Source organism: Nerophis ophidion, linkage group LG01 (genome assembly GCF_033978795.1).
Source record: "Nerophis ophidion isolate RoL-2023_Sa linkage group LG01, RoL_Noph_v1.0, whole genome shotgun sequence".
In the NCBI taxonomy this organism is placed as follows: domain Eukaryota; kingdom Metazoa; phylum Chordata; class Actinopteri; order Syngnathiformes; family Syngnathidae; genus Nerophis; species Nerophis ophidion.
The window spans coordinates 7506696-7521918 of NC_084611.1; the positions used below are offsets into that span (position 1 = coordinate 7506696).

At 40.7% G+C, this 15223-nt stretch overlaps 1 protein-coding gene across 1 annotated transcript; it reads left to right on the plus strand.

Moving 5' to 3' along the window:
• The first annotated feature begins 184 nt into the window (after positions 1-184).
• LOC133541206 (gastrula zinc finger protein XlCGF57.1-like) lies at positions 185-12583 on the plus strand. Its single transcript, XM_061884795.1, has 2 exons — positions 185-504; positions 10401-12583. Exons 1-2 carry the CDS (start codon positions 396-398, stop codon positions 11972-11974), a joined length of 1683 nt encoding a protein of 560 aa, XP_061740779.1. The 5' UTR covers positions 185-395; the 3' UTR covers positions 11975-12583.
• Positions 12584-15223: the final 2640 nt, after the last annotated feature.

Here is a 15223-nt window from a genome sequence, read left to right on the forward strand (position 1 = left end):
TATATATATATATATATATATATATATATATATATATATATATATATATATATATATATATATATGTATATGTATATATATATATATACATTATGGAAACAAGCGGAGCTTTGCTTCAATAATGTTTTTTCGAATAAAGTCAACAAAGATATACACAAAGGCAGCAGCTGACGTTCGGCGCATGCGTAAACGGGTGCGTGTCGGGAACGATAAGATGAAAGATGGCGGACCGCGCGGCTGTTGTTTCCCAGAGATGTTTCACATTCCCGCCCTAACCGCGTCATACATCCACAGCAAGCACGTCAACAGATACATCAAATATTAGTCTTTCCTAAAGCCCACAGAAGTGGAGTTTGGCACGACGCAGTGATGTTGTAGTGAAGACGTGATAGAAGATGGACGACTACTGCTATGCTAAGATGGCGACGTCATGTCAAAGAGAAAGTGAAAGGGAATCAGAAACTTCCAGCAAATCACCGACGGAGATAAAGACGGAAGATGAAGGTGAGTGAGTCAAAGTTTCATAATTCGAAAGCTATTTTGGAGTCCAGTAAAGAGCGTTGATGAGAAACGAACCGACGTAGCTGAATAATGTAAACAAAGAGGCGCCATGATTGTTAGCTTGAAGAAGGCAGTGGAGTTCACATCAGAGGAGATGAAAGAATGCAAAAGTCACATGAAGAAAGTGGAAGACAAGGGAAATTATTTGAAATGACGGATTTTGGAGAAGAGTAGGAGATGAGCAGTGTTATGCCGACTTGCTTAGTCCGCAGTGCTGCATCATCTCAGTGCTTCTCAACCTTTTTTCAGCGATGAACATTTTTTTTCATTCAAGCACCCCCTAATCACAGCAAAGCATTTTTGGTTGAAAAAAAGAGATAACCAAGTAAAATACATCACTATGGGCGGTATAACTCGGTTGGTAGAATGGCCGTGGCAGCATCTTGAGGGTTGCAGGTTCAATCCCCGCTTCTGCCATGCTAGTCACTGCCGTTGTGTCTTTGGGCAAGACACTTTACCCACCTGCTCCCAGTGCCACCCACACTGGTTTAAATATGTTACTTAGATATTGGGTTTCACTATGTAAAGCGCTTTGAGTCACTAGAGAAAAGCGCTATATAAATGTAATTCACTTCACATGTCATCAGTTTCTGATTTATTAAATTGTATAATAGTGCAAAATATTGCTCATTTGTAGTGTTTTTTCTTGAACTATTTGGAAAAAAATATATAAAAATAAACAAGTGATTCAATTATAAATGCAGATTTCTACACATAGAAGTAATCATCAACTTAAAGTGTCCTCTTTGGGGATTGTAATAGAGATCCATCTGGATTCATCAACTTACTTCTAAACATTTCTTCACAAAAAAAAATCTTTAAAATCAATATTTGTGGAACATGTCCACAAAAAAATCTAGCTGTCAACACTGAATATTGCATTGTTGTATTTCTTTTCACAGTTTATGAACTTACATTCATATTTTGTTGAAGTATTATTCAATACATATATTTATAAAGGATTTTTGAATTGTTGCCATTTTTAGAATATTTGTAAAAAATCTCACGTACCCCTTGGCATACCTTCAAGTACCCCCAGGGGTACGCGTACCCCCATTTGAGAACCACTGCATTATCTGACTGAAATGCAGGGGTGCATATATTTTTCGCCATGACTCTGTGTGCATGTTTATTTACGGTTTGTGTATATGTATATATATATATATATATATATATATATATAGGTGTGGGAAAAAAATCACAAGACTACTTCATCTCTACAGAACTGTTTCATGAGGGGTTCCCTCAATCATCAGGAGATTTTAATGGAAGCCTTCACATACAATGGTTTATATAGGGCACAGAGTGGGTGGGTACAGGCAGGCGTAGGGTGTGGTGATTGGCTCATGTGTTACCTAGGAGGTGTTTCCGTCTGTGGCGGCATGTTGAAATGATTTCACTGCGCTTGTTGAGGGATGACAGATCTGGATGATATATAATAAACAGTTTCTCTTTTAAGCATAGGTTGCATCAGTTAAAAGAGAAACTGTTTATTATATATCATCCAGATCTATCATCCCTCAACAAGCGCAGTGAAATCATTTCAACATGCCGCCACAGACGGAAACACCTCCTAGGTAACACATGAGCCAAACACCACACCCTACACCTGCCTGTACCCACCCACTCTGTGCCCTATATAAACCATTGTATGTGAATGCTTCCATTAAAATCTCCTGATGATTGAGGGAACCCCTCATGAAACAGTTCTGTAGAGATGAAGTAGTCTTGTGATTTTTTTCCCACACCTACATATTGCGCTCTACCACGGTATCGAGCACTATTCTCTGGATAATCCAATCAAGAGATGCGCGGATAGGCAATTATTTCATCCGCAACCGCATCACAAAAGTCGTCATCTACCCGCCATTCACCCGAACCAACATTTTATCAAAACCACAACCGCCCGCCCATTGTTATATATCTAATATAGACGATGCAATGGCATTAGTGAGGTTAGAACATGTAACTCCCTTCAAATAGCACAGACACAATCGGCTTGGGACATCCCTGCGCTGCTGATCCGCCTCCGCTTGGGATGGTTTCCTGTCGGCTCCGCTCTGGACGGGACTCTCGCTGCTGTGTTGGATCCGCTATGGATTGAACTTTCACAGTATCATGTTAGACCCGCTCGACATCCATTGCTTTCGTCCTCTCCAAGGTTTCTCATAGTCATCATTGTCACCGACGTCCCACTGGGTGTGAGTTTTCCTTGCCCTTATGTGGGCCTACCGAGGATGTTGTAGTGGTTTGTGCAGCCCTTTGAGACACATTAGTGATTTAGGGCTATATAAGTAAACATTGATTGATTGATTGATTGAATGGCTTTCTTGAACTGATTTATTTGAAGGCTTCCTTTCCCTTCAAATTCATAGTGAAAACTGTAATAAATAAATCACGTTACAAACGTAAAAATAATAACATGAACAGCATGTGGATCAAACATTTTACCAAGTAAATAAACAAATACCCTGTTGGCCTGCATGCTTCTTTTAGGAGGAAATTGTGATCTTCTGGCTCTTATAGCCCCAACGCTTAAAGTCCTTGTGACACTTTTTAGTCGCTCTCTTTCTCCCTTCTCATTGCATCTAAGAAAATGTGTACTCATACCCGGAAGTAGCTTCCTTACATCCGTCGACAGACCAAACGAGACACTTCAAAATAAAAGTATGCTCACATACTGTTTCAAAGAGTGCTGCTCGTTTTTCGTATGTGGGTAACAACATTTAAAGGGGAACATTATCAGCAGACCTATGTAAGCGTCAATATATACCTTGATGGTGCAGAAAAAAGACCATCTATTTTTTGAACCGATTTCCGAACTCTAAATGGGTGAATTTTGGCGAATTAAACGCCTTTCTGTTTATCGCTCTGGAGGCGATGACGTCAGAATGTGACGTCGCCGAGGTAACACACCCACCATTTTCATTTTCAACACATTACAAACACCGGGTCTCAGCTCTGTTGTTTTCCGTTTTTTTGACTATTTTTTGGAACCTTGGAGACATCATGCCTCGTCGGTGTGTTGTCGGAGGGTGTAACAACACTAACAGGGAGGGATTCAAGTTGCACCACTGGCCCCAAGATGCAGAAGTGTCTCCCCCGCCAGACCCCCATTGAATGTACCAGAGTGTCTCCACATTTGACCGGCGATGCTAAGACAGACATGGCACAGAGATGTATGGATAACCTGCAAATGCATTTAAACGATAGTCAATGAAATCACAAAGGTGAGTTTTGTTGATGTTGACTGCCAGCGAATCGATGCTAACATGCTACGCTAATCGATGCTAACATGCTATTTACCGGCGGTGCTAAAGCAGACATGGCACAGAGATGTATGGATAACCTGCAGATGCATTTGCAACTATATTACGTTTCCTTCCACCCACATTTAATGCGAAAAAAACACTTACCATCAAGGTATATATTGACGCTTACATAGGTCTGGTGATTATGTTACCTTTAACAAAGCCCACTTCTACCTTGGAGCAATTACCAAGTATGACAAATGTATTTCCACATCGTGGTTGTGTCGTAGTGGTTGAGCCTCGGCCACAGCGCTGACATGGAGGATCCTCCGGGTTACCATTAAGTACTGTAATGTAGGGCTGGGCGATATGGCCATTTTTCAATATCTCTGTATTTTTAGGCCATATCACGATACACCATATATATCTCCATATTTTGCCTTAACCTTGAATCAATCAATCAATCAATGATTATTTATATAGCCCTAAATCACTAGTGTCTCAAAGGGCTGCACAAACCACAACACAAACCATTACAACATCCCCGGTCGACACACAGGTGAGCGGTCCATTCTGGGTCCCGACTCTGGACGAGCGGTCCATCCTGGACCCCGACTCTGGACAGCCAGTACTTCATCCATGGCCATCGGACCGGACCCCCTCCACAAGGGAGAGTGGGACATAGAAGAAAAAGAAAAGAAACGGCAGATCAACTGGTCTAAAAAGGGAGTCTATTTAAAGGCTAGAGTATACAAATGAGTTTTAAGGTGAGACTTAAATGCTTCTACTGAGGTGGCATCTCGAACTGTTACCGGGAGGGCATTCCAGAGTCCTGGGGCCCGAACGGAAAACGCTCTATAGCCCGCAGACTTTTTTTGGGCTTTGGGAATCACTAATAAGCCGGAGTCCTTTGAAGGCAGATTTCTTGCCGGGACATATGGTACAATACAATCGGCAAGATAGGATGGAGCTAGACCGTGTAGTATTTTATACGTAAGTAGTAAAACCTTAAAGTCACATCTTAAGTGCACAGGAAGCCAGTGCAGGTGAGCCAGTATAGGTATATATGTATGTATATATGTATATAAAGGTATATACAGTATAGGTATATATGTATGTATATATGTATATAAAGGTATATACAGTATAGGTATATATGTATGTATATATGTATATAAAGGTATATACAGTATAGGTATATATGTATGTATATATGTATATAAAGGTATATACAGTACAGGTATATATGTATGTATATATGTATATAAAGGTATATACAGTATAGGTATATATGTATGTATATATGTATATAAAGGTATATACAGTATAGGTATATATGTATGTATATATGTATATAAAGGTATATACAGTATAGGCGTAATGTGATCAAACTTTCTTGTTCTTGTCAAAAGTCTAGCAGCCGCATTTTGTACCAACTGTAATCTTTTAATGCTAGACTTGGTGCATATAATCACAGCAGTATGATGATTCTATGTGTCTACATTAAAACAAACATTCTTCATACTGCATTAATATATGCTACTTTTAAATTTTCATGCAGAGAGGGAAACCACAACTAAGTCATTTGACCAAAAGTCCATCCATCCATTTTCTACTGCTTATTCCCTTTGGGGCCAAAATTGTATTTATTAAACAGTTATTAAGCAATGGCACAAACATTCATGTCATTTCCAAAACAGAAAGTGAAAGATTCTCAGAGACATTTTAAACAAGCTACGACTGCACTTTTGTGCATGATGTCACTAAGATGACACATCAAAACAACACTAAATTAAAGTGCACTTTTTGTACAGAACGCCACTACAGTAGTTAAAAACAAATAAAGTGCACTTTTTTGCATGATGTCACACAAGATATTTCAATAACTGTCAAATAAAAATGAGCTGCATGGTTGGAAATCAAATAGTGTTCGTCCATTGCTGTCTGGTACTTATCTTCTTTTGTTGTGAAATTTTTTTTCATTTGGTGTTGATGCGGAAATGTTTGCCTCGGCATTTTGATGGTGTGGGCGTGCGGCACCGAATGAAGATGTTGACATGCAGAGTAAGCACTCTTCATTCTCTAGCAGTTGACTTTTCAAATGATGCTGCACATTAGCAGTAATGCTACTTTTTGTAGCAATGCTTTTGCCCCACACTTGACTAATTACGGTTGTCTGTTCGACATATTCCTGCTTGAAGCCAAACCACCGTCAGACGATGGACCCCCTGCTGTTTTTCTTGGGAATTAATTCTTCCTTCATTTGTTGCCAGATTTGCACCGTCTTTCTCTCGTATCACCACTCGCATGGCTCCGCTAGCATCACAGCTAAAGCTACCCATTGCTACCTCTCTGTGACGTACTTAAGAAGGTGCGCTTGCTGTCTGTGAGAAGGAGAGACAACAAAGGGTGGGAGGAGCCTGTAGTGTAATGCCAGCAGCTAAAAGTAACTGCGTGAAAACCTATATATACTCCAATATCACGATATAGTCATTTTCTATATCGCACAGAGACAAACCCGCGATATATCGAGTATATCGATATACTGCCCAGCCCTATTGTAATGTAAAGTAAAACCCACTCAAGGCTACTTACTGTTTTGGGTGAAACGAGTGTAAAGGTGACTGTATGAGTGTTATTGCAAGTTTTGAGGGCCCTAATTCTGTTCGTTAACAGGTCGTAAACAGTTTTGCTTATGCTTTATACCAATGTTATTTGAAGGGGAACCTTATCACAATTTCAAAAGGGTTAAAAACAATAAAAATCAGTTCCCAGTGGCTTGTTGTATTTTTTGAAATTTTTTTCAAAATTTTACCGGTCCCGGAATATCCCTAAATAAAGCTTTAAAGTGCCTTGTTTTCGCTGTCTTCGAAACCACTATCCATTTCCCTGTGACGTCACACAGTGCTGCCAATGTAAACAAACAATGGGAATACCACAGCAAGATATAGCGACATTAGCTCGGATTCAAACTCGGATTTCAGCGGCTTAAGCGATTCAAAAGATTACGCCTGTATTGAAACAGATGGTCGGAGTATGGAGGCAGATAGCGAAAACGAAATTGAAGAAGAAATTGAAGCTATTGAGCGAATAGCTATTGACGCTATTCGGCCATAGCGTGGGTGTACCTAATGAAGTGGCCCATAGCATGGCTGCCTTATTAGCATCGCCGGTAAAATGTGCGGACCAAACGATCAGGACTTTCGCATCTTGTGACACTGGAGCAACTTAAATCCGTCGATTGGTAAGTGTTTGTTTCGCATTAAATGTGGGTATCTAGTTTCAAATGTACAAACAGCTAGCGTAAATAGCATGTTTGCATCGATTAGCGTAGCATGTTAGCATCGATTAGTTGGTAGTCATGCCGTGACCAAATATGTCTGATTAGCACATAAGTCAACAACATCAACAAAACTCACCTTTGTGATTTCGTTGACTTAATCGTTGCAAATGCATCTGCAGGTTATCCATACATCTCTGTGCCATGTCTGTCTTAGCATCGCCGGTCAAATGTGGAGACACTCTGGTACATTCAATGGGGGTCTGGCGGCAGACACTTTGGCATCTTGGGGCCAGTGGTGCAACTTGAATCCCTCCCTGTTAGTGTTGTTACACCCTCCGACAACACACCGACGAGGCATGATGTCTCCAAAGTTCCAAAAAATAGTCGAAAAAACGGAAAATAACAGAGCTGAGACCCGGTGTTTGTAATGTGAAAATGAAAATGGCGGGTGTGTTACCTCGGTGACGTCACATTCTGACGTCATCACCACATGACCGATAAACAGAAAGGCGTTTAATTCGCCAAAATTCACCCATTTAGAGTTTGGAAATCGGTTAAAAAAATACATGGTCTTTTTTCTGCACCATCAAGGTATATATTGACACTTACATAGGTCTGCTGATAATGTTCCACTTTAAAAGAATCCTACTTTACGGAAATATGTTGACCAAACTGCACTAAAAGAACACCTCCAGGCACCTACAACCCTAGACCCTCCCCCCACCACATCCCACCTATACACCTGTTACATATAGCTATATACTTGTTCTTTTGCTTTCTGAGCTCACTATACATATCCTACCAAGTCAGACTTACACCGTTACAATGTCCATTTCTCAGATGATATAATTGTTGATGACTGTAGGGTTGCTATCAACGAAACCTAACCCCCCCACCTCCGCCACATCCCACCCCCCGGATTTTAAATAATGTAAATAATTCAATGTAACTTGTGTGATGACTGTATTATGTTGATAGTATATATTTGTACCATGAATTGATTAACGCGGGCCCGGACTTAAACAAGTTGAAAAGCTTATTGGGGTGTTACCATTTAGTGGTCAATTGTACGGAATATGTACTGTACTGTACAATCTACTAATAATATGTACTGTACTGTGCAATCTACTAATAAAAGTATCAATCAATCAATCAAAACCAGGGAGTGCTGCAATGTAAATTAAAACCCACTCAAGGCTACTTGTTGTTTTGGGTGAAACGAGTGTAAAAATGACTATACAGGTGTTATTTCAAGTTTAGAGGGCCCTAATTCTTTTCGTTAACAGGTCATAAACAGTTTTGCTTATGCTTTTTACCAATGTTATTTAAAAGAATCCTATTTTGCGGAAATGTGTTGACCGTCGTCAGGCCTGGAAACGATTAGCCTTGCTAAATGAGTGACGGCGAGTATCTAATGAAGTCAAACACAAATCATGCAACAGGAGAATTATCTCACATCTCTCATGTTCAAGAGTAGATCTGGACAGAATATATTTGCATTGAAGTGAACTATTTTGTTTTGTTCATCATCATCGGCGGTCACTCGAACGAGTATGACGATCCTCCTGGTCGGGGTGTATCCCTTTATGGAGGATGCCTGTGCTTGACTTAGTTTAACGTGGGGAGTTTGGTGCACAGATAGTCACCACACGATCCTTGACAGAAATCGGGTCAGGGTCCAGTGGCATGGAGTCCAAGACGACTGGGGACCCTTTACTGCTGCAGCCTTCTTCCGCTATCGCAGCCGTTGTGGTCAGTCTTAAATCTACCGTTTTCCGCCGTAGAGGTCTTCACCGTATCCCTAGCTAGGGGGCAGTCAGGTACTAGGCCTTTGCCAAGGACCACCTGGGGTGACAGTAGTAAAGGGGTTAACCTCCTAGGGCCCGTGTTACATGACTGGACAGGACAGGTTTAAAAAAACAAACAAACCTGGTGCTGATTGACAGCCAAGTCAAAGAGTTCAAACCAAGATGCTTGAAAAGGTGAAGGGCAATGAGTTAGATGCGCGAGCGATCAGACACGCTGGCATCAATTGGCTTAGCCTGTAGGAAACTAGAGAAATAGTTAAAGGGGAACATTATCACCAAACCTATGTAAGCGTCAATATATACCTTGATGGTGCAGAAAAAAGACCATGTATTTTTTTTTAACCGATTTCCGAACTCTAAATGGGTGAATTTTGGCGAATTAAACGCCTTTCTGTCAATCGGTCTTTTAGCGATGACGTCAGAACGTGACGTCACCGAGGTAACACACCCGCCATTTTCATTTTCACATTACAAACACCGGGTCTCAGCTCTGTTATTTTTTGTTTTTTCGACTGTTTTTTGGAACCTTGGAGACATCATGCCTCGTCGGTGTGTTGTCGGAGGGTGTAACAACACTAACAGGGAGGGATTCAAGTTGCACCACTGGCAAGAAATCTGCCGCCAGACCCCCATTGAATGTACCAAAGTGTCTTCACATTTGACCGGCGATGCTAAGACAGACATGGCACAGAGATGTATGGATAACCTGCAGATGCATTTGCAACGATTAAGTCAACGAAATCACAAAGGTGAGTTTTGTTGATGTTGTTGACTTATGTGCTAATCAGACATATTTGGTCACGGCATGACTGCCAACTAATCGATGCTAACATGCTACGCTAATCGATGCTAACATGCTATTTACGCTAGCTGTATGTACATTTGAAACTAGATACCCACATTTAATGCGAATTAAACACTTACCAATCGACGGATTTAAGTTGCTCCAGTGTCAAAAGATGCGAAAGTCCTGATCGTTTGGTCCGCACATTTTACCGGCGATGCTAATAAGGCAGCCATGCTTTGGGCCACTTCATTAGGTACACCCACGCTATGGCCGAATAGCGTCAATAGCTATTCGCTCAATAGCTTCAATTTCTTCTTCAATTTCGTTTTCGCTATCTGCCTCCATACTCCGACCATCTGTTTCAATACATGCGTAATCTGTTGAATCGCTTAAGCCGCTGAAATCCGAGTCTGAATCCGAGCTAATGTCACTATATCTTGCTGTGGTATTCCCATTGTTTGTTTACATTGGCAGCACTGTGTGACGTCACAGGGAAATGGATAGTGGTTTCGAAGATAGCAAAAATAAGGCACTTTAAAACTTTATTTAGGGATATTCCGGGACCGGTAACATTTTGAAAAAAAATTCAAAAAATACAACGAGCCACTGGGAACTGATTTTTATTTTTTTTAACCCTTTTGAAATTGTGATAATGTTCCCTTTTAATGGATCATGTCTGAGCTAAAGTGTGTATGTGTTGTGTCCTGCAGACATCCAGCAGCTGATTGATCATCCAGAAGAACTTCCCCCTCAGGCAGTGGTGAGCTCCACTTTGAAGCAGGAGACTCCACAGCCACTCCACATTAAAAAAGAAGAGGAGGAATTCTGGATCACTCAGAAAGGAGAGTCTTTTTTTGAACCGGACAAGGCTGATCCCACCAAGTTGCCACTGACTGCTGTCTCTGTGAAGACTGAAGAGGATGAAGAGAAACCACAACCAGACATCCTCTTAGCCCCACTTTCAGGTAGTGAAGGTGAAGACGAGGTTGAAGTGACTTTGAGCAGCCATACAGACTCCGAAGGTGATAGGACTGACTCTGACAACAAAGACTCGAAATGTTCTAAAAAGAAGCGAGGTAAACAATGTTTGAGCTGCTCAGTCTGTGCTAAAAACTTTTCTAAAAAGAGCGATTTGACTCGACACATGAGAACGCACACGGGGGAAAAAACATTTAATTGTTCAATGTGTTGTAAAAGCTTTTCTCAAAAGCACCATTTGACGGAGCACATGAGAACGCACACAGGGGAAAAACCATTCAACTGTTCAGTTTGCCATAAAAGCTTTTCTCGAAAGAGCAGCGTGACTGAACACATGAGAACACACACGGGAGAGAAATCCGTGAGTTGTTCAGTTTGTGGTAAAAGCTTTCTTCTAAACAGACAATTGGCTGAACACATGAATAGGCACACAGGAGTAAAGCCATTTAAATGCTCAATTTGTGGTAAGAACTTTGTTTCCAGATTTGGTTTGACTCAACACATAAAGATACACAATGGAATAAAGCCATTTATTTGTTCTGTGTGTGGCAAAAGCTATTTTCAAAAGAGCAGTTTGATTCCACACATGAGAACGCACACAGGAGAGAAACCGTTGAGAGACCATAATTGTTCAGTTTGTGGTAAAACCTTTACTCGTAATGAAAGTTTGATTGAACACATGAGGACACACACAGGGGAAAAGCCATTCGATTGCTCAGTTTGCGGTAAAAAGTTTTCTCAAAGAAGCACTTTGACGCAGCACATGAGAACACACACAGGAGAAAAACCATTTAACTGTTCAGTCTGTGGCAAAAGCTTTTCTCAAAATATCAGTTTGATCGATCACATAAGTACGCACAGAGGAGAACAGACATTAAATTGTTCGGTTTGTGGTAAAAGTTTTACAAGAAAGAGCCATTTAACGCAACACATGAGGACACACACGGGAGGAAAAATCCTTAAATGCTCAGTTTGTGACAAAAGCTTTGTTTCTCGGGCAGTTTTGGCTCGACACATGAGAACGCACACTGGACTGAAACCGTTTAGTTGTTCAGTTTGCGGCAAAAGCTTTTCTCAAACCAGCCATTTGCCTCGACACATGAGAACACACACCGGTGAAAAACCATTCATTTGTTCAGTTTGCGGCAAGAGCTTTTTTTCCCGACAAGATTTGACTCGACATACGATAAAATTCACCGGAGAAAAATCATTTAGTTGTTCAGTTTGCGGCAAAATGTTTCATCATAATGCAGACGCCTTGACACACATAAGAACGCACACGGGAGAAGAACCAACAGTTGTTTAGTTTGGGGTATTTTATTCATATGTGGCCACACCCACCCAAACCCAGGACCTCTTCAATATTACTTCACTGAATTTTTTTATATAAAAAAATATCCATGGTTTTCAAACGAGTTGGGATTGGCACAAAAATCCTCTTATCTCCTCATGACCCCATGTCTTCTGCAAATCCGAACCTTTCCTGAATAGTTAGATCAGACCTGGGCAATTAAAGGGGAACATTATCACAATTTCAAAAGGGTTAAAAACAATAAAAATCAGTTCCCAGTGGCTTGTTGTATTTTCTGAAGTTTTTTTCAAAATGATACCGGTCTCGGAATATCCCTAAATAAAGCTTTAAAGTGCCTTATTTCGGCTCTCTGCGAAGACACTGGCCATTTCCCTGTGACGTCACACAGTGCTGCCAATGTAAACAAACAATGGGAATACCACAGCAAGATATAGTGACATTAGCTCGGATTCAAACTCGGATTTCAGCGACTTAAGCGATTCAACAGATTACGCATGTATTGAAACAGATGGTTGGAGTATGAAAGTATTGAAGAAGAAACTGAAGCTATTGAGCGAATAGCTATTGACGCTATTCATAGCCATAGCATGGCCGAATAGCTGCGTTAGCATCGCCGGTAAAATGTGCGGACCAAACGATCAGAACTTTCGCATCTTTTGACACTGGAGCAACTTAAATCCGTCGATTGGTAAGTTTTTTTTTCGCATTAAATGTGGGTGGAAGGAAACGTAATATAGTTGCAAATGCATCTGCAGGTTATCCATACATCTCTGTGCCATGTCTGCTTTAGCACCGCTGGTAAATAGCATGTTAGCATTGATTAGCTTAGCATGTTAGTATCGATTAGCGTAGCATGTTAGCATCGATTAGCTGGCAGTCAACATCAACAAAACCCACCTTTGTGATTTCGTTGACTATCGTTGCAAATGCATCTGCAGGTTATCCATACATCTCTGTGCCATGTCTGTCATAGCCGGTAAAATGTGGAGACACTCTGGTACATTCAATGGGGGTCTGGCGGCAGACACTTTGGCATCTTGGGGCCAGTGGTGCAACTTGAATCCCTCCCTGTTAGTGTTGTTACACCCTCCGACAACACACCCACGAGGCATGATGTCTCCAAGGTTCCAAAAAATAGTCAAAAAACGGAAAATAACAGAGCTGAGACCCGGTGTTTGTAATGTGTTGAAAATGAAAATGGTGGGTGTGTTACCTCGGCGACGTCACATTCTGACGTCATCGCCTCCAGCGCGATAAACAGAAAGGCGTTTATTTCGCCAAAATTCACCCATTTAGAGTTCGGAAATCGGTTAAAAAAAATAGATGGTCTTTTTTCTGCACCATCAAGGTATATATTGACGCTTACATAGGTCTGCTGATTATGTTCCCCTTTAAAATAGATATACCGGCCTCCAGACACATTTTTTTTCCTCTAAAATTGGTCCCCTGAGTCAAAATAATTGCCCAGGCCTGAGTTAGATGATACTTGTAGTGCTTGCCTACCTCTTCAGATGAGACAGACTTGATGATTCCAGCTGGGGAGGAATTGTAGTCTTCTTCAGTGATGCATTGTCTGACTTGGAACACCAGCAACATGAGTCAATCTACCTAAAACTACACCTTTCAGGTCGCCTGGTGTACATCACTTTGTCTACAGACCGCCATCAGATGATGACTTGGCGTATAATTTAATATCTGAGCTCAGTGACACTATCCAAAAACTCTATCTAACATCCGGAAGGATTGTTCTTGGGGATCTGAATGCCCATCATGAAGACTGGCTGGGAAGGAAAAAGACTGACACTCATGTGGAATGTGCTCTTGAGTTTTCTATACTCAACAGTCCCTCCAACAAGTCCCTCCAAAATGACAAGTACAGGTCCTCTGACAGACCCTGGTTTAGCGATGAGTGCCATTTAATTCAACCAGCAAGCTTATGGTTGGTAGCTTAAGGATCATAGAAAGGATTCTTGGGCTTTACACATGAACACAAAATCTGAATGCCAAGACGGGCTTTTTCTTCAGTTCTTGGAGCCGCTCAAGCATAAACTCAACCGTGTAAATATCAAGCAGTGGTGGAAACGTGTCGAATACGTTAAGTGATAAGCAATAAGACCTCTGCTGTTCCTCCGTTAGTAAATAATGGACAGACTTTCGTCGAGACAGAGCTTCTTGAGACATTTGCAGCTAATCTTCATCTTGATGACAATGGTAAGAATCTCTTCAAGTTGAAGGCCAAAACCAGCCAAGTTCTGTCAGCCACAAAACGATGTCCCATGGATTTTCTTGAAAAAAGTGTGTTGTCTTGACACTTCAAAGACTTAATGGCACTGGTGGGATCTCAGAAACTGTACGTAACAATTGTGCACTACCGCTTGCCCCAGAGCCATTTTTTTTATTTATTGAGCATTTAAATATATTTATATTACTCCCATTTTTTGTTTGTTTTTTTCAGTTTGTGTGAAGTCATGTGGTTTCACTTTTGTCGTATGTAGGCAAGTATGTGTGTGGCTCTTCATATTTCTCCTCGCTGAGTTGTGTTTTAATAACTTGCTTGATTCACTTTTATAAAAAAATTGTAAACATTTGGGATCTTACATTTTTTCTTTGTATCAGAAGTTCATGCAATATCTTCCATGAAAACTTACTTAGTCGTCGATCCAGGATGTATTTTCGCCGCCATATTGGCAGCCACCTTCATTCATTAAAAATGAATTTGGCATATGTCTGAAAAAAAAACTTTATTTTATTTTTTTGCTGATAAGAGACGTCAGCAACATGGACCTGCTCGATCCCGACGGCCGACTGACACCGACATGAGTCAGAGTACGATGTCGCAGCTCTAGTAACACAAACCCTGTTTCCATATGAGTTGGGAAATTGTGTTAAATGTAAATATAAACAGAATACAATGATTTGCAAATCCTTTTCAACCCATATTCAGTTGAAAGCGCTACAAAGACAAGATATTTGATGTTCAAACTCATACATTTTTTTTTTTTTTTTGCAAATAATAACTTAGAATTTCATGGCTGCAACACGTGCCAAAGTAGTTGGGAAAGGGCATGTTCACCACTGTGTTACATCACCTTTTCTTTTAAAGGGAAACATTATCACAATTTCAAAAGGGTTAAAAACAATAAAAATCAGTTCCCAGTGACTTGTTGTATTTTTTGAAGTTTTTTTCAAAATGTTACCGGTCTCGGAATATCCCTAAATAAAGCTTTAAAGTGCCTTATTTTC